At 41.0% G+C, this 23,273-nt stretch overlaps 1 protein-coding gene across 16 annotated transcripts in view; it reads left to right on the forward strand.

Annotated features, from left to right (window-relative positions):
* The first annotated feature begins 4,929 nt into the window (after positions 1-4,929).
* camk2g2 (calcium/calmodulin-dependent protein kinase (CaM kinase) II gamma 2) overlaps positions 4,930-23,273 on the forward strand; it is a 76,243-nt gene continuing 57,899 nt past the window's right edge. For 10 of the 16 annotated variants that reach the window (XM_017464334.3, XM_017464338.3, XM_017464335.3 and 7 more), the window contains exons 1-2: positions 4,930-5,116; positions 9,046-9,140. In XM_017464334.3, coding sequence (XP_017319823.1) covers positions 4,950-5,116; positions 9,046-9,140 — 262 coding nt within the window. In that variant the 5' untranslated portion in view covers positions 4,930-4,949. The remainder of the gene's footprint in view (positions 5,117-9,045; positions 9,141-23,273) is intronic. The other 6 variants (XM_017464340.3, XM_017464343.3, XM_017464337.3 and 3 more) reach the window with 1 other exon arrangement.

A 23,273-nucleotide genomic window follows, 5' to 3' on the forward strand; every position in this document is an offset into this window, starting at 1 on the left:
ACTAAGACTAAAATTCTGCCACTGTCTGTGTTTTTAAATGGATGTCATTGAAGGCTTTAACAAGAGCAGTCTCAGTGCTGTGATTTGGTCGGAACCCTGACTGGAAGACATCAAAACAGTCGTTTAGTTCTAAGTAATTGTTCAGCTGTTGAAAAACAGCTTTTTCAATCATTTTACTTAAGAACGGGAGGTTTGATAGGGGTCTATAATTGCTCATTGGTGACGTGTCGAGATTATTCTTTTTTTTTAGGAGTGGCTTGATGACAGCAGGGCCTATGGGAAGAAACCTGAGAGAAGAGATGTGTTGACAATTTCTAATAGTTCTGAGGCCATGCAGTTAGAAACCTTTATGAAAAAGCCTGTTGGCAGAATATCAAGTCAGCAGGAGGAGGATTTCAGGTGTCGTATAATGTCCCCCAAGTTTTCAGGAGTTATAGGATGAAATTGTATCATGCTAATTGAGTTGTTTTCAGATGGACACAGAGGCAGCACATATCCTGTACCTGACATGGAAACACTGATTGCTTGTCTAATTCTTTGAATTTTGTCAGTAAAGAAAAAGGCAAAGTCATCGCAGGCCCTAGTGGATAAAAATTCAGAGGCTACTGACACAGGAGGGTTGGTTAGCCTGTCGATAGTAGCAAACAAGGTGCGTGCATTATTATTGTTTTTGGAGATGATGTTAGAGAAGAAGGACCGCCTTGCATTTCTCAGTTCTAAATTATAAATGTGAAGTCTCTCTTTATAGAAGTCATAGTGAATCTGGAGATTTGTCTTTCGCCACCTGCGTTCAGCTTTCCGACACTCTGTCTGTTCAGTTCTTACCAGAGTGGCATTTCTCCATGGAGATCTTTTCTTACCAGAGACCACCTTCACCTTAATGGATGCAATGGTGTCGATAACATTTGTAATTTTCGAACTGAAATGATCTACAAGCTCATTTATTGAGACCCAGGAGAGGGCAGGTGTAGAAGAGAAAGCCTGAATGAATATTTCACTGGTGTTCTCAGTGATTTGCCGTTTTTTGATTAGCTCCGTTCGAACTTTAGTATGCACGGAGATGGCGCTCTCAAAGAAAACACAGGAATGAGCAGAGAGAGCAACATCAGTTACCACAACCTTTGAGATGTTCAGACCCTTGGAGGTGATTAAATCCAGAGTGTGCCCCTTATTGTGCGTGGGCTCAGTCCATAGTTATCAAGCACACCACACGGTTCTTTAGTCTCTCTGTCCTGGGGGTTGTCAACATGGATGTTAAAATCACCAACAATAACTACATAGTCAAAGTCAATACAAATTATAGCCATTAGCTCGGCAAAGTCATCAATAAAGGCTGCACAGTATTTAGGTGGCCTGTAAACATTTAGAAATATAGCTTGAGAAGAGGAATTCAACTGAAGAGCCACATATTCAAAAGAATCAAAATTTCCATAAGACGACATCTCATAATCATTGACAGTAATGCTCGGGTGTCCAGTTATATCTGCAAAGGGCTTAAAGCTTGTATTCCAGAACAATTAGAGCCACACCCAATAAAGACCGTGATTAAAAATGTGGAATCTTGAGCTCGGGCCTAATTGGAATGAAATCCTTGGTTGATAAGAGAGGAGAGACCCTGCTTTAATATACAGGGGGAATTCAATGCTGTGTTTTCAACATATTCTGCTGATTTACATATAGAATGACATGCCATAGTTGACTCCTTCTGCTAGTAAACTCCATTTACAGTTCAGGTTAATTGTATGTGTAAAGAAAAAAAAGAAACTCCCTCTAGCCATCTCTTTTATGGTAAACCAGATGCACTCAAGTAACTTCAAGCCATAAAAATAAATCCTGCTTCACTTTAAGGCTGTGAATGCAGATGGGATACGCAGTATAGCGTGTGAAGGCTGAAGTGTAATACTTTTGCAGTGAAATTGCGGAGTAGACGCTCTTTGGCAGGTTGCCACCCACCCTCGCTGAGCCCCCCTGCTGCCTAGCTTATGCAGAGATGCGAGTGCGGCCCATCCCAGCATGCATCTGCCCACGCTCGCACAACCCCCTGCTCCCTCCCACCCATCGGCCATGCACAGCTCCAAAACACAGAGTACACACAGTGCCATAGAAACACCGCTCGGTGTTAATTAGGCTTCCAAAGCAACATGCCTCGGAGATAATATAGAGCACTGGTGCTGCTCACCAACCAAACTTTCATTTACAGTAACAACAACACAAAGTACAACTTTGTGTTTTCATAATTAGGTGCCGTAATGCATTCATCACCTTTTATTTATCTATTCATTTATTTATTTATTTGTGCAAATCTTTATAAATATGAAGACAAGCCTTTTCATTGTCCATCTCAGTTGAAGAGGTGTGGGAGATATTGCTGTTCTCTCTCTCAATATACATCTCTCAAGCTCGCTCGCTCTCTCTCTCTCTCTCTCTCTCTCTCTCTCTCTCTCTCTCTCTCTATATATATATATATATATATATATATATATATATATATATATATATATATATATATATATATATATATATATATACTGAGAGAGAGATATATTAAGATATTCCATATATATATAATCTCAATATATATCTGTCTCTCTCTAACAATCTCTCTATCTCTCACACACTCAATCTCTTTCTCTCAATCGCTTGCTCTCAATTTCTCTCAATCTCTTTCTCAATCTCTCACTATCTTTCTCACTCTCTCAATCTCACTATTTTACTCAATCTCTCTCTCACTCTTACTCAATCTCTCACTATCTTACTCAATCTCTCTTTCTCAATCTCTTACTATCTTACTCTATCTCTCTCTCACTCTTACTCAATCTCTCACTATCTTACTCAATCTCTTTCTCAATCTCTTACTATCTTACTCAATCTCTCTCTCACTATCTTACTCAATCTCTCTTTCTCAATCTCTTACTATCTTACTCAATCTCTCTCTCACTATCTTACTCAATCTCTCACTATTTTACTCAATCTCTCTCTCAATCTCTCTCAATCTCTCTTTCTCAATCTCTGAATCTCTTTCACTATCTTTCTCAATCTCTCTCAATCTCTCTCTCTTTCTCAATCTCTTTCTCTTTCTCAATCTCTCTGAATCTCTCACTATCTTTCTCAATCTCACTTTCTCAATCTCTCTCTCTCTCTCTCTCTCTCTCACACACACACACACACACACACACACACACAGACAGCATTACCTCCACAGAAACATGTAATTGCAGCCAAGATTATTATGAATTGATGACAAATCAAATACAAGACTTTCAGCTTTTAATAAAGTATATTGATTATAATATGATATTATTTATCTTGAAACTTATCTGCTTTTTCTGTAAACAAGGCACATAATGAACGTTTGGCCTGCTCAACCTACTGTATACCCCATAGGACAAGTCATCTTTTACAAGTAGGTCTAATGCTGCATCTCTCTCTCTCTCTCTCTCTCTCTCTCTCTCTCTCTCTCTCTCTCTCTCTCTCTCTCTGGGGAAAAGAGCTTTGCTTCCTTAAAGTGCAGTACCTGTTATTTAAAAACAACAGAAATTCAGCTCAAGCTTAAGGAGAGATGAGTATCTGCTCACAGATGACAGCAGAACTTACACTTTATTACCGCACAACAGTTAATTAAACAGCAAACCTGGCTTTGGATAAAATGTTTTTTTTTGTTGTTAAAAAAAAGAAGAAGAGAGGGTTTTGGGATTTTGAACATTTCAGTAATGTAGGATTGTAGATGTCTAAATGCTCGCTGTCTTTCTGGAATGCAGAAAATGTGAAGTGATACCAAAAGCAGAGTTCTGAGTATAAAGCGATACCAGACACTAATCCGATAGGAACCGTTATGTGAAACATTAGAGGCCGATTGTGGTGGCCTTTAAGTCAGGTTGTATCCCGTGATCTATATAAGATCTGTATTGTGTACGTGCAAGTACATGCTTTCACTGCATAAATTGTGTCATAGGACAGGTTTTGGGAAAACGGTCAAAATATCAATCTGATCAAGAGACCCAGTGGTTCACGTCAGTACGGGCACTGATGCACACACTCTGTATCAGGTAGGGGTACATTTACTATCAACAAAATAAAAGAATTTTATAACTTGAATGATTTATAGGGGGCAGCATGGTGGCGTAGCGGACCTCGTTTCCACCTCACAGTTCCAGGGTGGATCGTGGTATTGGATTACTGTGTGTGTGGTTTCTGTGCATCATTTCCCCATGTCACAGTGGGTTTCATCAGGTTTCTCCAGTGTCCTCCTTCCTCCCAAAAACATGACCGTAGGTAGTTTGGCTATACTAAGTTGCCCCTAAGTGTGAATAAGTGTGAGATAGGGTGTGTATGGTGTCCCATCCAGAGTGTATACCTGTTTTCGTGTTCCTGGGATTCTCTGCAACTCTGATAAAGCAAATACTCAAGATGAAGGAATGAAAAAAAATCATCTTAATGAATATAATAGGACAAAAAAGAGAGAAAAGAATATCTAATCTGGAAATCACGTGGTCTCAAAACGAAATAAAGCAAAACTGTACTGTATTCTCAAACTATGAAGGATACTAGGCTGATTATATCACAGTAACTCGGTTAGAAATCCACCCGCTATTGTGGGTGTTGAAGAAGGAGGGCCCATTATGCGTTATAACTGCGCCTCGCGCCTCTGTTCTCGCTTGCACGTTGAAATCTCGCGTGAATTCACGACTTAACATTACACCAACCTGCTCGCGCCTGTCCTTTTCCTACCCGCTTTCTTAAAAACGAAACAAAACTCCGCCTTCTCTGTTCTGATTGGTCGTACAGTCAGCGCTGTCCAGAATTTGCATTCGGATTGGGTAATCAAGCAGCGGGCTTTGTCGAGACTAGCCAATGGTAGCGCAGAAGGCGGGGGCTTTGTTGGTATACGGGTAGGAGGGGCGGGGTTTCGGCTCGGCTCGGATCGGCTCAGGCTGTGTGTATATATCTCGATGCGTGTGTGCGCGCGCGAGCGCGAGATCAGCTCCCGAAACCCAAGTGAGGCGGTCACCGAGACGAGCGCGAGAGCGAGAGGGGCGATCTATCCGACCAACATGGCTACAATTCCAACCTCGACGAGGTTTACGGACGAATATCAGCTTTATGAAGAGCTCGGAAAGTAAGAAAACAAACCGACCGAAGCGCTGTGTTTGCGGTGAAGGTTAGCTAGCTGTGCGTGGCTTAGCGTTAACCGTCTGCGTTCCCGTCCCAGGTGTGTTGGTTCGGTTCGGGTAACGTTACCTCGTTTCACCTGTCAAAACCCATACGGTCCAGACTGCAGCCCGCGAGCGCGAGCACGAGGCACGCTGAATGATGTAATATAATGTAATATAATATAATATAGGATGTGTATAATGTGAGGGTGAACAGAGCAGTGCTAGCTCTGAGCTGGAGGATAAACTAGCCTGTTAACACCGACATGCATTCAAAACATCAAGTTGTGCTGTTTCTTCATTTTAGTGGCTGGGAGGAGAAGAGAAAGGTTTTTTTTTTTTATATTTATTCTGCAGATAAACTACAGCTCCGTTATAGCCATGAAGCGGAAAATGTTACGAGCTGGTGCTGCAGTTAGGAGTGTGTGTGTGTGTGTGTGTGTGTGTGTGTGGTCTCAGACACATCTGCGGCTTTCTTCTTTCTAATACGGAAACGTGTCGAGTTATAGAAAACGCACACGGAGACCTGTGAGGGGTTTTTGTGCTTCCATTAACGTGTGTATATATGTGTAGGTTTATAGATGGAGAGTGAGAGAGGGGGATGAATGCAAGGATTTTGCACAGTGAGGGAGGAGTGTAGGCCACTGCTGCCCAATCAGCCTGGCCTCCTTCATCTCTGCATTCATCTCCCTGAGCATCAGTGCAGTGCCCAGCTCTGCATGGCTTTCCCCACTGCTACACACTTCATCCTCACCCTAAATGTGCACTCGTGTGTACAGCACGTGGACGCGAGCATTCAGTGCGTTTACATGCACAACCGCATTCAGATATGAACCCGATTAGAGCCGGATTCGCGCTGTACGAGTTGGTCGGACACGTTTTGAGAATCCGAAAAGATTCTTATAATCCCAGGCTGAAATCTGTAGTCGTTGATCGCCAGTTTGACACGTTCCCCGACAGCCGGTTAACGTCCGAACTTTTTAAATTCTCAGAAGTGTCAGAAGATTTGAGACACAGTCGTGTAGTGTTGCTTCTCCTACTCCGTACGAGGCTTCTTGCGTGCGTCCGTTTTCCGTGTCAGGACTGTCGTACAGGCTGACATTAATGACACCTGCGATCCTACAGTGTTCACCCGGATTAAGGCAATACTCTGATTAAGAAACTACCCTGTAAACAGTGATTTCTGATTCCCTTAATCCTGCTCTCCGCGTTAATGTAGTCCGTGTTTCAGGGGTCCACTGGGGTCAGGGAACTGTCTTGCTCCAGTGGAGGAAATCACAAAGCAAAGGCATTTCGTTTATTGTTGAGTTATTGTAGTTGTTAGCTGGTTTGACCGGTCACTTGAATTTAATGGGTTCTATCCAAACCTCCGTAACTCAAAAACAAGTGGGCCTATAAATATAAGTTGGATCTGCTGTGTTCTTTTGCTGGAAAGTTCAATAATAATAATAAATAAATAAAAACCCGCTCTAATAAATCAGCAAAACTTTATTGTACACGTGAAGAAGGAAAAAAAAAAAAAAGAGCTTAATATTTAAATAGTCAAATTATGTTCCTAAAATAAAAGCAGAGCTGATGTAGTGCATGAAATTTGGTTTGCAGCTCTTAAAATATATTTAGAAAAGGTCTAGAATACACACAGCTATCATTAAATATATATATATAGTTTTCTTTGGATTTGCAGTAGTACAGTAGCTTATATTGTGTGTGTGTGTGTGTGTTTGTATAAAATATACACTCCCCACCAAAGTATTGGAATAGCAAGGCCAGGTTTTTTTTTTTTTTGTGCGCTATACACTGAAGACATTTTGGTTTGAGATCAAAAGATGAATATGAGACAGTAGATCAGAATTTCAGCTTTCATTTCCTGATGTTTACATCTATGATGTAGCATGGCACCTTTGGTAGCAGACCACACAATTTTTAGCTGAGCAAAAATATTGGAACAGACAGTTGTAAAGGTAATATCTGGTTGCATAGCCCTTGGTTGCGATAACTGCTTCAAGCCGGCGACCCGCTGACACCACCAAACTGTTGCACTGTGCTGTTGTGATGCTTTTACCGCAGCTTCTTTCAGTCGTTGTTTGTTTCGGGAGCTTTCTGCTCTTCAGGAGGTGAAATGTACACTCGGTGGGTTAAGGTCTGGTGATCGACTTGGTCAGTCTAAAATCTTCCGCTTTTTTCCCCTGCTGAAGCGCTTTGCTTGTTGGCCGTGTGTTTTGGATCATTGTCTTGCTGCATGATGAAGTTCCTCCCAATTAGATAGGATGAATTTCTTTGTAAATTGGCAGACAATGTTTTTTGAATTCATTTTGCTGTTACATCATTAATAAAGCTTAGTGAGTGTGTTCCAGAAGTAGCCATGCGAGCCCAAGCCATGACACTACCTCCACCATGCTTGACCGATGAGCTTGTGTGTTTTGAATCATGAGCAGATCCTTTCTTTCTCCACACTTTGGTCTTTCCTTCACTTTTGGAGAGGTTCATCTTGGTTTCAGGACACTTGTGGCTCATCTCTGTATTTCTTTGCGAATTCCAATGTGGCTTTCTGATTCTTACTGCTCATGAGTGGTTTGCATTTTGTGGTTTGACCTCTATAATTCTGTTCTCAAAGTCTTTTTCTATTAGTGGATTGGGATACCTAAACCCCTGCCCTGTGGAAGTTGTTGATGTCACTGACTGTGATTTTTGGGTTTTTCTTCACAGCTCTCACAATGTTTCTGTCATTAACTGCTGTTGTTTTTGTTAGCTAACCTATTCCAACATGGCTGGTTGTTGGTATACCAGTGGTTTCTTTCTGTTTCAGGACATTCCAAATTGTTGTACTGGCTATGGCCAATGCTTGTGCAATGGCTCTGATCAATTTTCCCTCTTTTCCCAGCTTCAAAATTGTTTTGGCTTGCTTTTCTCCCATAGACAGCTCTCTGGTCTTGATGTTGGTTTATCCTTTTAACAACACATGCAGTTTTCCCAGGCGAAACCAATCGCTGAAACCAAGACTAGCCGCGCAACCCTATTAATCGTTTGAACAATCAGTCTAACAGGGCACACCTGTGCAACGAGATACACCTATCATTCACATTTTCCAATATTTTTGTTCACTTGAAAAATGGGTGGGTTCGAATAAAAGGTGTCATATTCTAAGTCCTTCTAGATGAGAAAATGAAAGCTTGAAATTCTGATCTGTCGTCTCATGTTCATCTTTTGATCTCAAACCAAAATATCTTCAGAGTGTAAACGATTGAATTGGCCTTGTTATTCCATTACCTTCTGAGGGGGCTATACATAAATGTCTACTAATAGAGTAATGATATCTTACAATAAAACGGTCTATAGTGCAGTGGTTAACAAGGCCAGTTAAAGGAAGCAGAGCAGTAACAGACCCATATGTGCAACATATCTGCTTCTCTGATCTTCTCCTCTCTGGGGTAGGGCTGTGTGATATGATGATATAATATTGATATTGTGATCAATTATGTCATTCTTCCCCACTTTTACTGGAAGTTTAAGAGCAGTTATTGAGGCCATCGATAATTCTTTATGCAAAGCTGTTTAATTGGTTTTGTAATGAAAGCGAATATGTCGGCACGATTATATTTTTGTCTACGACACAGATTTCGAACATTTAATCACGCACCTTCAGATCAAAAGGTTTTTAAGATCATGAGAAACGTTTCAGTCGAGTATCTCCAAACTTTTGACTGGTAGTGTACGTGTGGTGGATTTTATCTCCTGAGACGAACAGATTATCTAAACACCTTCCAGCGGGTTAAGCGTAGTGATTGATGACGTTAAATGCGTGTTAAATATTCCAGGCTGGTACTCGGAGATCCTTCCAGAGTGTAAGATTGATACTTTCTGTTGCAGCGTCTAACTTTGTTTCATTTAAAAACAGGGGCGCCTTTTCCATCGTCCGGCGATGTGTGAAGAAATCAACCGGGCAGGAATATGCTGCTAAAATTATCAACACAAAGAAGCTGACGGCGAGAGGTAAGACTCACGACTTCTAGTCTGTCGTCCTTATCACTTTCGACTCTTCTTCGAGTGCCTAATTTTCAAACCCTGAAGTGTCGTATTCACCTATTTGTTTTGTTTGAATTTCTGATGATGTAGCATCAGCAGCTCACATCTAGACTGTAACTTCCTCCCAATGTGGTCTCCAGTTGCAGCCACAGGCATTTTGCAAATAATTGTTTCTGCCATGGTTCAGTAAGAGGGATAGCCATCTATTTCCAGTTCCTAAATATAATATGTAAGGGTCTGTGTCTTTTAATTGTTGGTCATGATTACTGTTATCATGTGTGGACTCATGATAAATTGACCTGTCTTTCTTGCTTCTGTGTATTGTTTTTTATAGGCAGCCATTGTTCAGTTAGTGGGGGAAAAGTGAACCTGGTGTTTATATACACTTAGTTTTTGTTAACAAATGAAGCTCAGTGTTTATCTGTGGATTTTGGCGTTCTCGGTGTAAGGTGCAGTCCAAGGCGAGACTGTTTTTTAAATACAGAGACCCGAACATAGTGCGTTTTGTTCCTGTCTTCATTTCTGTTTCTTGGCATTGGATAATAAACAAACGTTGTTGTTTTTTTTTTGTCAGCTTTGTCATCATGAAAGAGACATTGTGATATGTTGTAATGTGGAAACTTGTCTGAGGTAAATGACGAATCGTGTCGTGACCTTTTAAGGTTCGCGTCCATTCTGCGTACTTTGTCAGGGTCGGATCGTACCCGAGTGCCGGGCGGTACCATGTTCCATGTGTGCAATTGATTTTAACCCTCAAAGACCGAAACGCCACCCGCGGATAAAAGAAACTGTTGTTCTAAAATGATTAATAACTTTTGAAGTGCTACTCCAGTCTGTATGCTTTAAAAAGTGGAGATTCTCAGCTTTCCAGTGGTATCAAATGTATCTCAGTTGGACGTTCAGATGCTCTGTAATGAATGCGGATACGTCATGGTTACGCTATCACATTCTGCAGCATTGATTTGTCAAGGAAACCCATGCAGTTTATTCCTCTGTGCCAAACAGGAACAGCTTTTGCTGCTTCATTGTTCTGTTATTATATAATAATCTCCTTATTTACTTTATTCCCTGAACTTTTATGGACACATCTACGTTGTCAGTACATTTCATTCAAAAACGCTTAGAATAATATTGTAATAAATGGCTATAACTTGCTAAGGGAATGTTGGATGAAGACACAATTTCATTTGGAAGTCTAAAACATCCAGGAATAACTTTCTAAAAAAAAACTTCAGGAGGTTAAAACACACCAAATTATTTCTGGTGTTTTTCCACAAATTCTGGATAATTCATCCATTCTCATGCAAAAAAAAAAAATTACAGTTGGGGCTTTAAATGAGCTAGATTGAAAATTAAGCTAGAATAGGTTAAAAACAAAAATACAGGAGAGTCAGGTTACCCAAAATCCGATCTAGGTCTTTAAGGGTTAACCTAGAAAAGTTGTAATGAACCTGTTTTGTTGTTTTTTGGTGCTATGACTTCTTCAGTTCAGCCCTCTCAGATAAAAACTTGTGGCTACTTTTGTGTTTAACGTAGATAACTGTTGTGTATTTAATAGTGTTATATTGAGAGAATAACAAATTACACCAGAACCCACAAGGCCAAGCGACTGCCAAGCGGAAACGTTTGCTTAACTGCCGCCCTTTGTTTCAGCATATCAATGACTGACATAATCCTAGGTTTATTTCCTTTAAGAGAAGTTTCCTGATTGGTTAATGCATCTTTATTTGTTTTTTAGGGCGGTTACCAAGATTGATTTTCTAAAAGCATTCTATCCGTTTTATTAATAGATATCAAGATGTGAAGACTGTTTAACCAGAGTATTCTCAATGAAAATCGTTTACTTTATTAATGTTGTGGTCTTTAACTGCAAAGTCATTGCTCACTGAAGACATTACTGCTACTGTAGCATGCATATAGGGTATATTGTGTGTGTAAACGCCAGACTGCAGTGTGGACAGTGGTGTCTGCATAATGTTTCCAAACTTGTAATGAGTACTCAAAATGTGAGACTGGTCTAATCTTTCCCGAGTACTACTGATACTGATCTGTACAGTTATGTTGTCCTTTTGATCCAGTAGCATGAAACCATGTTAGCAGTGACCTGATGCTAGATGACGAGATTGGTTTGTTTGTTTGTTTTCTACCTCTTTGTTTCATCCTGCGACTAGACTAGTTGGACTTCAGTGTCAGCGGTATCATCAGGGCTAATTAAACTCCTAGTGATGAAGGACTGGATACGTGAGCCTCCTGCTCTGCTACAGGAAAAACAAAAGCTGCGGATCTATTTCTGGAAAGTGGACACTCCGTGTACCTGAACCTCAGAATATCAAGTTGATGATGTATTGTTTTGCACTTGACCCTATATTGCAATCTTAGAATATTCAACAATAGTCGACAATTTGACTAATTCCTGTGTGCTCGTATTGTATACGCGTTAATACACAAGAATTTACAAATTTGAAATGTACCAACTGAGAGTTAGCTGATAATGGCCTCAATGTACAGTGAAATAAATAAATAGATAAATAAATATATAAATATTAGTTTCCATCCATCCATATTCTGTACCGCTTATGCTACACAGGGTTGCTGGGAGCCTGGAGCCTATCCCTATCTTAGTCACCTGCAAAATCCCACCCACCAGCCAGCTCTCACCATCACAGAACAGCTACGAACAGGGCGAAGAGTGTAGGTTAACCTGTGCTTCCTCTGAGATACATGAACCCAGCCAACTACATCTTTTCAAAATGCTGCTTATGCTGTGTCACAGGGCAGCGTAACACACTCTGGGAAAGCACTATCTGCCCTCTTCCACATGCATGAGCTCACAGATACTCACGGTTGACTAGTGCTGCTGACACTGACAGAGATAATATGCCGTCCATCCCATTCTTTTGCTTCTGGCCATTGATCTCTATGGCACCATCGAGAATTGAACTCGCCGTCTCCTCACGTGATCTTATTTTACATCTCTCAGTTGTCATGTCTGTTTTCCAGATCTCACGTTATGGCTCATGCAGTGGCATAGTTGTACTAATCTGGCTGGGATCTGACCTCGTCTTGTAGAGTTGAAATTCAGGGATCTTTCAGAGTGACGGGATCAATATCCTGCTAAGCCTTCTTTTGTGTCAAATTCACTCACTGTTCTATGTTTCTACCGTGGGAAGACGGCAGAACCAATGCACGTTTCAGTGAATAATTAACCGAACGATTATTCACTTGTTCAGCATGGTAAAGATTTGCTTGTATTCTAATCTCAGGTTATCTAAGCAGTCTCTCATAATGTTAACTACAGGGCTGTCAAAGGCAACATGTTAATTCGTGTTAATTAGCCGGTACACAGCAGTTAAACTCTGGTCCTGTTCAGAAAACCCTCAATTGCACCGTTGTGTGTTTAACCCCTTATCAAAACCAGCTAACTGAAGTCAGGAAGTAATGTACAGATAAGTACGGAATTGAATACGGTATGTTAAGGTGGTGTCACAGGACAACAATTTGCCAATTCTTATTTACTGCTTATTAGGTTTCATTGTGCATGTGTCTAATGCATTATGTTTTCCTCTGCTGGGGAGGCTGATGCACAAAGGGGCTAATAAAGTTCTGGACAAAATACAGCTGGGTCCATAAATATTTGGACACCAACAAAGTCTTTGTTATTTCAGCAGTCTACCACAGTAGATGTTGATAGGTATTTACAGGTATTTACATCCAATTTGGGTGAACGGTGTAGGATTTAAATCAAGTTTTATATGTGCTCTTTTCCATGATTAAACTATGAACTAATAATCGACAAGAAGCATGAACAGGCAGTTATCTGACATGACAGTGAACACTGTGCACTTCAACTCTACAGTAAGGTTACTTGTCATTTTGGCTTGTATGCACTCTCAGATTACATGCATTTATGAAAGGAGCACTGGCTTTAAAAAAAAAAAAAAAAATCCTTTTCCTTTTTATATCTTCTGACTCTTGCCTAAATCTAGATCAGCACACTTGAGCATCTCTACACCAGCATGTTTACAGTATAATAAAGCTAGTCTGACAAGCACTATAAAGCGAGCAATGGATTACATGTGGGTTTCACTGTTTTCCCTCTCTTGAATATTGAACACATAAATATGGCATTGGTGACAGTCACCGCTCTGCCCTTTTAACAGCTGACAGAGCGAATGGAAGCTCAGAGACAGCTGATTGCAGCGTCTGTGTGAAACATTCTGGCATGAGCAAGGCGAAGCTCAGCTTTGATTAAAGCCATGGGCCAGAGGCAAGATTTAGAGCGATGGAACCCTGGCGTTTGAATGGCTCCTACTAAATGAATAGGACTGTTACTTTTTAATTTGAGCCCAGGCAATCTGATAAAGAATCCGAGAGGAAAAATAGTTTCCAGGATACTTGAGAAGAACCTCGGCCAACGCCAGAAAAATGAGCCGGGTTAAATGCCTTCTCATTTTCTAGGAATTTATTTTTTAAATAACTCCTTTGTTTCCTGACCATCCATGCGGACCAGAACACAAAACACACCTGCTATAATTCAGCTAGAAACGCCACAAGCAGAACGATCAGTCCTAGTCCTTTGGCCTTTGAGTCTTTCAGCATGCATGTGAGAACATGGACACACACAGTGCTCAAACAATGCAGGACTAACAGCAGCAGAAGAAAAATGATGCCATATAAAGTAATCGAGTATGCACAAAAACTTGCACTATGATTTAGCAATGTATAAACCTGATTGCCTCCATGTATGCCGTCCATAAATATTTGAACATAGTTATTGTTATTTTAACTGTCTACCACGGTATATTGGAGTTGAACTTAAGCAAAAATACCAAAAACTATTGGACAATCGGCTGATCAGCTGTTCCATGACCAGGTGTGTGGTGTTCCTTCATTATTTCACATACAAGTAAGCAGATAAAATAGTGTGGCATTTGCATTTGGAATCTGTTTGCTGTTAATTCTCAATATGAAGTCCAAAGAGCCGTCGCAACAAACCCATCGGAGAGATAACGAAAGCATTGTGTGTGGCCAAATCAATTATTTGGTACATGCTTAAAAAGAAAGATTGCACTGGTGAGCTGAGAAACGGAAAAAGCCCGGAAGACCAGGAAAAAAAAACTTATGGGATAAAATAAATATGCGATAAATTCTCACATTTAAAATCTGTATCCTGTGTTTATATCTTTCTGTAAAGCTGCTTTGAGACAATGTCCATTGTAAACAGCGCTATACAAATCAAATTGAATTGAATTGAAAAACAACTTATGGTAGGTAACAAAAGAATTCTTTCCCTGGTGCAGGTAAACCCCTTCACCATAGTGGTCCAGATGAAGAACATATGTGTCGGCGTAAACATACAATCAAATACCACCAAATAAACCATTGGTAAGCATCAAAAACAGGATGAGCAGATTAAAAACTTTGGGGGGGGGGGGGAGCCTGTCCAGTACTAGAACCACATCCACATTGTACTAGCATGATGGGAAGAGAAGTGTTTGGAGAAGGGAAGCAACTGCTCATGATCCAATGCATACCACCTTATCTTATGGCATGGGCCTGTATGTCTGCCAATGGAATGAACGGCTTCTCGTGTTTATTGATGTGACAAAAGCAGCAGGATGGATGCTTAAGTATCCAAGACTAGATTCAGATTCAGCCGAATGCTTCAAAACTCATCGGATGGCACTTCACAGTACAGATGACCCGAAGCATACTTCGAAAGCAACCCAAGACTATTTAAAGGCAAAGAAGTAGTGTTCTGGAATGGCCAAGTCAATCACCTAACCTGAGTCCATACGAGAATGCATTTCACTCACTGAAGGAAAAACTGAAGGCAACATGCCATAAGAACAAGCAGGAACTGAAGACAGCTGCAGTAAAGGCAGAGCATCATCAGGGAAATAAACCCAGTATCTGGTGGTCTGTGGGTTCCAGACTTCAGGCTTTCGACTGCAAAGAATTTGCGACCATGTATTAAACATGACAATTTAAGTTATGATTATTACTTTGTCCAATTACTAATGGTCCCTTAAAAAGGTAACGCACACAGCTTTGTGTCTGCAGTGCATGCACTTTACATATCAGTCTTTTGCATGAAGCACAGGATTGTACACACAGAGATATGTAAATACGTTTATAGACTCTATTCTAAGCAAAGAACCCGCGCCCACAATAACCGCAGATAGTGTAGTGTGGCTGTGACGTCATTTCTGGCTGTCATTTCAAGCCTCTGTCTTCCCTCTGTTTCTGGAGCTTATCGCCGTTACTAGGCTTCTTTTGATTCTGTTATTGAAAGACGTTAGCTGTCGTATGGTTGAGAGCATCTTGGTGAGCATGGTTCAGCCACACACACACACACACTGCCGATTGCAGATGGCGTCAGAAGGCGCGTCGAGCAGCATCGCTGAATAAATGACACACGCAGCCCGACTTGACTCAAAATTGGAAAGAGGGCAATAACCTTTTCCTCTCGCTGTTTTCCTGTTCATGTCAGCCTGCAACCCCCCACGTTCATGTTCTTTCACTTACTCCCTCTGATTCCTCTCGTCTGTCTGCTCAGGTGCTGCGTTTAGCTAGTGCTTGGTTATCGTGTCTCCGTAGGGCTTTCTTGCTGGTTGCTGGAGGCCAATTTGCGGAAGGGCCGATAAACGTAGCAGCGAGGCTGCCGTGGTGAATGTTTAATAGAGCAAACTGTGCATTTTTAATGATCTCAAGACATGCGTGTTTGGGCGTGGACGTGTATTTAGCTCGGTGTAAGGACCTCCTCATCGTGATGGGAGTATGTGACAGTTTTGAGGTTGTGGCGACATTTCCGTTATCAAGCAAAGTGCGCATCACGAGCTGTAATTTGGAAAAGCTAAATATGTACTTTGGGGTATGTATGCAAGGCATACCATTATTTATTTACATAATATGCAAGTTAGTAGAAATAACCCACAATGATGGTAATATTAGACTGTGTGTGGTGGGGTGGGGAGGGGGGGGTGGATAAAGTATGAAAAGTGTAATCTAATTGCAAATGTGAATCTGCTGTTTCAACAGCGTTGTATAGATATACTGATGGTATGTACCACAACACCCCTCCCCCTTTAATAACTGTACTCCCCGTCTCTCTTTTGTTCAGCTGAAACCTTCATGCCTTTCACAACTAGGATAATGGGGGGAGGCTCAGCTGGAAACTCTAGGAAATGAATACCTACCTCCAGCAAAAATAAAATCCCTGAATTCTGAACCATTACTAGGAAGTCTTTTACGTAGGCATTTGGCAAATAGCAACCAGCAACTGGTTTTCCTTTGCTCAGATATGTTAGCCATGCCTGCCACGCCCTGTTTGCATGGGGGTTGGTGAGCTTTAACATGACTCCGTTAGCAGAATTTCCAATACATTGGATTTGTTTGTTTGTTTTTAAACTCCCCACAAACCTAAGCCAGGTACTCAAGAGTAATGCAGTGTATGATTACCTGGCTGAAGAAAATCGGCCAGTTCATACAGAACAAATATTGAACTGATTTACAGTCACAGGTGTGACATTTTCAGTCGCTGATTAAATTTGCTCCTGAACAGCTACCACCAGGTCATCCATTCTGTCTGATAGTTGTTATTAAAAAACAATATCCCTTGGTACAACTGTGTGTGTGTGAAGTGTTGTGATGGCCCATGTTGTTTGAGGAAATTGTGTCCAGCATGTCTGGATATACACAGTGACTTTCGGAGCCTTGCAGTGGTCGCCTCTTCAAACCCGAGGAGGCTTGCTGAACGTCGTAGCCGTCAGTTTAACGTCTAAAAGCGTGATTTCGCTGCCCACACTTGCCTCGCTCTGCAGCTGTTGTGATTGGGATTTGAGAACTGCTGAATCACGCAGAATGAAGTGCCTTTGTGGTAAGGGTTCACCTGTTCTTGCGTTAATCTCAGGGGAGAGTGGATGTGCTTGAACAGTGCTGAGCAGCAACCATTATTTAGGAGAGATTGGATTTTGAATACCTCTAATACAGTGATGAGATCAGTGCATGCACAGCATGCCACCTTAGTGACCTGCCTGAATAATAATAAATAATAGATGTCTGACCCTGGTCATGGTTTGTTGCAGCTCTGAGGGAGGGGCTTTAATGTAAAAAAAAAACAAAACAAACAAAAACAAGAAGAACTGAACCAGCAATTCAAGGCCAAATCAAGTTTTTTCACATATTTGGTGATCAATGCATTGCATCTCCGCTTCTCTGTCTCTCTGCTTCCTGTATGAAAGGTCAGAATTGCTTCACTCGGCAGCGCTTTTCATATGACAAACAAAAACAATGCTTGCATCTTTCATGAGGTAACCATGGCGATGGAAACTTTTTTTTTATGCAGATTGCTGTAGTAGTTTATATAGAAATAAGAATATGCAGCAAATATTTAAAGAGGAATAGGAGAGAGAATAGAAACATATAATTATAATAATAATAAAAAACAAGACTTGCCTTGTTGTGTCATTGCTAGCCATGGATAGCAAGATTGTTAGCTAGCTGGAGACACTGACTTGGTCCTGAATTTGGCATTTTCTTCTCAGAAGCAAAACAAACGTGAGGACATGTGACAGAAAAGCCCTGTCGTGTATATGGACAAGGGTAGTTGGTGCTCTCCTCAAAAAAGTAGCAGTGGCCAAGCTACACGTATCGGAGGAAGCATTGGTTAACTAGAACAATTTGTAGTTGTAGGGGACGAGTGAGAGCTAGTAGGGCTGGGTATTGCGACCAATTTGGCGATTCCATTCTTATTTATAGGGTTTCGAGCAGTAAAGCAGGTCTTCTGGGGTCAACGAAGAAAAATCACAACAACGCGAAGAGCAATGCTTGATCAATCTCTCGCCACGATTAGCACTCCTATAGAAATCCTTATTCTCTTTAAGGCTAGAATTATACAAATGCGGGTACTTTCTAAGCTGCACCCGTTTCCGTCTCTTCTGTTTATTCTTCAACTACCTTGAGAATCATCGGCCCTGGATCACTGCTGCCACCTTGTGTTACAACTAAATAGTGCAAAGAAATTCAATGCGCATATGCGACTTGCGCGTACAAAGTAAGCGCATTTGGAAAAATCGGGTGGCGAGGGTACAGTACGCACGTACTCTGTTGATGACGAAATTTGCGTCACGCGTATGTGTAAATAGTGAAGCGTACTTTCTGCTTAAGAGCACAGCCTCCGTTCAGAAGTGCTCTGTCTTTGAGGGCTACTTTAAAGCAATCCCTTGGTTAGGGTGAACAGTGTTGGGTCAAAGTTTTATTTTCTTCCTTTTATTTATTTTCTGTCATAAAGCCTTGTTTAAATTTCTTAACTACTGCCCGCAGAGCCCAGAGCCGAACCCGGCTCACCTGCTTTCCCTACAGGAGGATGTCTCACTCGAGCGCTGTTTCCAGCATGTTAATGAACTGTAAATACTCCTCGCTCAGATAAAGCAGGACAACGTGACGAGAGTCATTTAAGTTCAGAGGCTCGAGACAACAACTTTTCATAGTCGGATGCTTCTGCTTTCTGACTTGGTGTTTGCACAGCAGGTTCCGCTCCCAGGAAAATGCAGGGGCGTTTACGAAAGAGCCGTTATGTGTTCTGTGACGTGGATCTGACAGCGCCATGTGCTACCCAGGGTAAACATTATTCAGAGGGGCTGAGTCACTGTTTGCCAGGCCCTGTTCATTGTTTATTTGTAACTCGCAGAACAGTAATGCTCTGAGGCATGAATTTAAAGAGGTGAAAGTGATGGCGTCCATAAGCTGTAAATGAAGCTTTAAATACTGTGGTATCCGAGTTTTTCTTCCGTTAGTCTCTAGGTTTGTCTGTGAAGATGCTCAGAGTGGCAGAGCGCTGGACTTTCACAGCTAAACCAATGACTCTGATAAAGCGACACAGTTTATCAGAACTTAAATATCCCAGCATTCCATGTCTTACCTAATCTATTTACTGAGTTGAATCTTTAACCAAACCCTTGCCTATATCAGGCAAACATTTATAAACAAGACACAGAGCTTACACTATCTACCATTCCTAAAAAGTACACATGGAGCGAGTGGTGGCTTGGCACAGGTGTGTGGCCCTGAGATCACTGTGACAGTAATATCTCTCCCCACTTCTCTCTGTGTTGCTGTGGGGATTTGTAGGACCTGTTTTGTTTTAACTGCTGTGAATCCTCAGGCATCTAAAGCACATAATAGGATAATCCCAGACTGATCATAGAGAGACGTAGTAACACTGTCTATCACCAACCATCTGGCTCTGGCCAGGCTTAAGCTCATAGACTTTCACACACCCATGTTAACTCACAAAATTCTGCACCGTTTTCTTCAGGTTTCCAATATATGATTTTCACTCTTAACACTCTTATCTGAGTGTTGCTGTACGGGCGCCATTTTGGGCTGATAATGTGTTCAAGACGGGAAATAAGGATGCTATCTGAGCCAACTGATTTTGGTATTCAACAGCACATGTACTCACAACCTGTATAATGGATACATCAGTAAATTGGATGTTGGGAAATTTTAAGTCTGATCTGCCTCAGGGGTGGGCATATGGGCAAATTTATTAGCTACCAAAGCAGGCTAGTGAAAGTTCTGTCCAGTCCCTAATTGACGTGGCTTAAAATTGGTATATCTAATGCACAGGATGTCCCAAAAGTCTCTTTACATAAGGACTTGAGATGTAATGGTATGAAAATTTCCTATCACGACTATCGTGACCAAAGCTATCACGGTTATCAGTATTATCACAGTATTGTTCAAATCTGCTGAAAGAGGTACAAAAAGTACAAAAACGCATTTACCGCGAGTTTTACAAATCACGATAATCGGGTACGGTTTTAATGATAATTAAATAGGACACGGTAATACTAACTGCCGGGGAAGTTTATAGTGGTTTATCGTGAAACCGGGAACCGTTTCATCCCTAATAAGGACCAATGTATGGCCAACTCTACACCAGTTGTGACAGTGGATGTTCAGTTCCACTGTTAATTTCCCCTGTTTGTGGAGACTTTTGGGACACCCTGTAATTACCACCATGCTAGATGTGCCACACCACTGTGAAGTGCTTTATGTTTAAACATACGTTGTTTTGTAAAAGTGAGTAGGAAGTAGGGTTTCATCTTTTTCTTTCTCTTGTTGAAGCTGTTTGTCCACTAGGCAGTTATGACTCAAATAAAAATGTATAACCCAAACATTAAATCTGCTTGTCCTGGGTGTCTGGGCTACTGATTTATCCACCCGTGGGCCTGATACTGGTCTAGTATCTCAGACCAATGTCTATCTAATAGATGTAGCAATACTTGATATTGCGGGATTGCCACATTCCTGCTAAGTTACTAGTTTCTACGGTCAACTTGTAGCAGGAGGTGTAGCAGCTCTATCTCAGATTAAGGACCGTAAGATGGTTCATATTCATAAGATATCACATTCTGGAATTCTATAGCTTTCTTGCACTGACAGTACAATATCTGTATCTTTATTTTCATCAAATATTTACAATTTCACATTTAGTCTATGTTGCAAAAGTTAATACAGCTGTATTAACATTCCATACATTTTTGTGTGTGTGTGTGTGTTTGGATGAGCGTGTCACAAGTTGTTGGACCGGTTAGGTTAGTCGCATACACCGCTCACACGACTATCTCTGTCTCCAGAACGTATAGTTACGAATGTAGCGCACAACACCTGTATTCTATTTCTATCTTCCCATGGGAAATAATCGTATCGTTAGCACCGCTCACTTTCTAAGCTTCTAGGCCACTTTGATAGTTAACATACACGTTACGCGGTGGAGCTGTTTTACATTTGGAAAGTCTAAATAAACAAAGTAATGAAGTATAATTTACAAAATTATGAGTTGAGTTTGTTTATTCAGTGAAGGGCATGCACAGTACAGATTAGTCAGAGATGTAGTAAACTCACTCGGTAACTAACTTAAAACGTGTACGAATAATTAAATATAATCCGCAAATAAGTTCGGTTTTATTTGTATAGCGCTTTTAACAGTGGACATTGTCTCTAAAGCAGCTTTACAGAAACATATAAACACAGGATATAGATTTTAAGTGTGTGAATTTATCCCTAACGAACAAGTTGGTGGAGACGGTGCTGAGGAAAAACACTAAGATGATCTGAGGAAGAAACCTTGAGAGGAACCAGACTCGGAAGGGAACCCGTCCTCATCTGGGTGACAACGGATAGTGTGAAAGTAAAGGGAAGTTCATTATGGTTTTTATATGAAGTCTGTTTTGTTGAACTGATCCACTGTTCATTAAAGAAGACTTGAGTGCAAAACTGTATGTGGTAATTGCAGTCCTAAGGCCATAGCAGCAACCGTAGCTCCAGCATCACAGCAAGAATGTCCATGTGAAACTGTGGTCCAAAACCATTTCCATGGTACTTCAAGCGGCGTCATCCTCAGCAATCTCCAGGCTGCACTGCTTGGGGTCGTCCTCAGTAGCAGAATGTAGCCTCCAGTTGATGAGAGCTCCAATCAGAGGTAGGGCATCAGGATGGACCAGGCAGGTCCGGAGATCAGAAAGGGTCAGGATCGCTGGCATCTCCATAATATCATGTGTGGCTCGACAGAAGGAGAGAGGGAGAACTTCAATATTTTCCTTTAGTCATGATGCCAGTACATTTAACTTTCAAAGCTGGGCTCTAGCATGTTCTGTTATTGATCTGTTGTACACTGGAAGTAAACGTACAGTCAGCTTTCGCAAACGTTACTGGCCATTACTTCTGTTTACTACTGGCCACTTGAGGCAGGGTTCATATAAAAACATAAAGCCTACTTTCTTGGATTGGAGAAAGTGACCACTACAATACCAGTTGAATTTCATTTATTTATATATTTTTCAGGATAATTAATAATAAAAAAAAAATTAATTACTGAAATATGCAATCGAATTACAAAACACACACCCATGGCACATTGAGGGAAATTTTTTGCCAATGCATAACAATATGTAATTTATTATATATTAAATTAGTACTTTAATGCAGGTGAGAAATTAATAAATTATATATATATATATATATATATATATATATATATATATATATATATATATATATATATATATATATATATATATATATAAAATATTTACAGAAATCTACAACTTTCACGATGTACCTGCACTGGCTAGTAAGGTCGTATAGCACTGTATTGTGAACTGAGGTTGTTTAAACTGAGAGGAGTGCTGACTGCTGACGGAGGTGATGTTGCACGATGAAATGTTAAACGAGCCTTTTATACCAGGCCTCGTAGTGTCTGCGTCGTGTTTTTATTTCTGTGCCGCAGATGAGAGACTCGACTCAATTCTGCAGCCTCACTGAAGCTTCAGTCCTGCATCATCCTGACATCGCACTGCCCAGCAACAGCAGCACACCTGCTCCCATTGGTGCTTTTTACACACCCAGAGAGAGCAGCTTTAACAGAGCTGTGATAAAACTGACTGTCTATCGTTTCTGTTAATTACAGCCTTTTTAATAATCCCGCTATTTAGTTTAACCCCTGTCGGGTGTGAGCGTTTCCTCTGTACCTTACCCGCGTGTGTATTGGTAAGGGCCTCATGCGCTCGGCCATTTCGCCTTTCTAACGGTGTTCACAGATTATCCGAAACACCATGCATCTGAACACGATGGTTTAAGAACAGAGCGAGCAGCTTGTCGACAGTCTGTCATAGTCCCACTCTCATTATGTCATGATTAGGAAGCACTGACTGTTTGTTTTAGCCGTTTTTAACATAGGGCCATGTAGAAATCTGTCAAAAATGGCTCTTGTTCTCTTGCAGCAGACACGTAACTGTCTTGAACAATGTGCAGCAGCATGCACCTGTTCTCAGACGGGCACAAACGTGCATGAAAATGCCAAGAGTGTGTAAGAATTTGCTGCGTTAGTGGTTGAAAAAGCTAGATGATGCTCATACATGTGGCTAATAATTATTTGTGCTCCCCAAAATGGAACTTAAAGTGCATCTAAAAATGTGATTTTTAATTTTATTTTTAATTTTTAAAAGGATGGTGTGGTTTTCCCTGCTTAGGTACTGTCTGGGTTCGGGGGGGTGGTGGTCGGGTTGGAATTAATTGAAGGAAATTTAATGT

The sequence above is a fragment of the Ictalurus punctatus genome, chromosome 3 (assembly GCF_001660625.3).
Source record: "Ictalurus punctatus breed USDA103 chromosome 3, Coco_2.0, whole genome shotgun sequence".
NCBI lineage: Eukaryota > Metazoa > Chordata > Actinopteri > Siluriformes > Ictaluridae > Ictalurus > Ictalurus punctatus.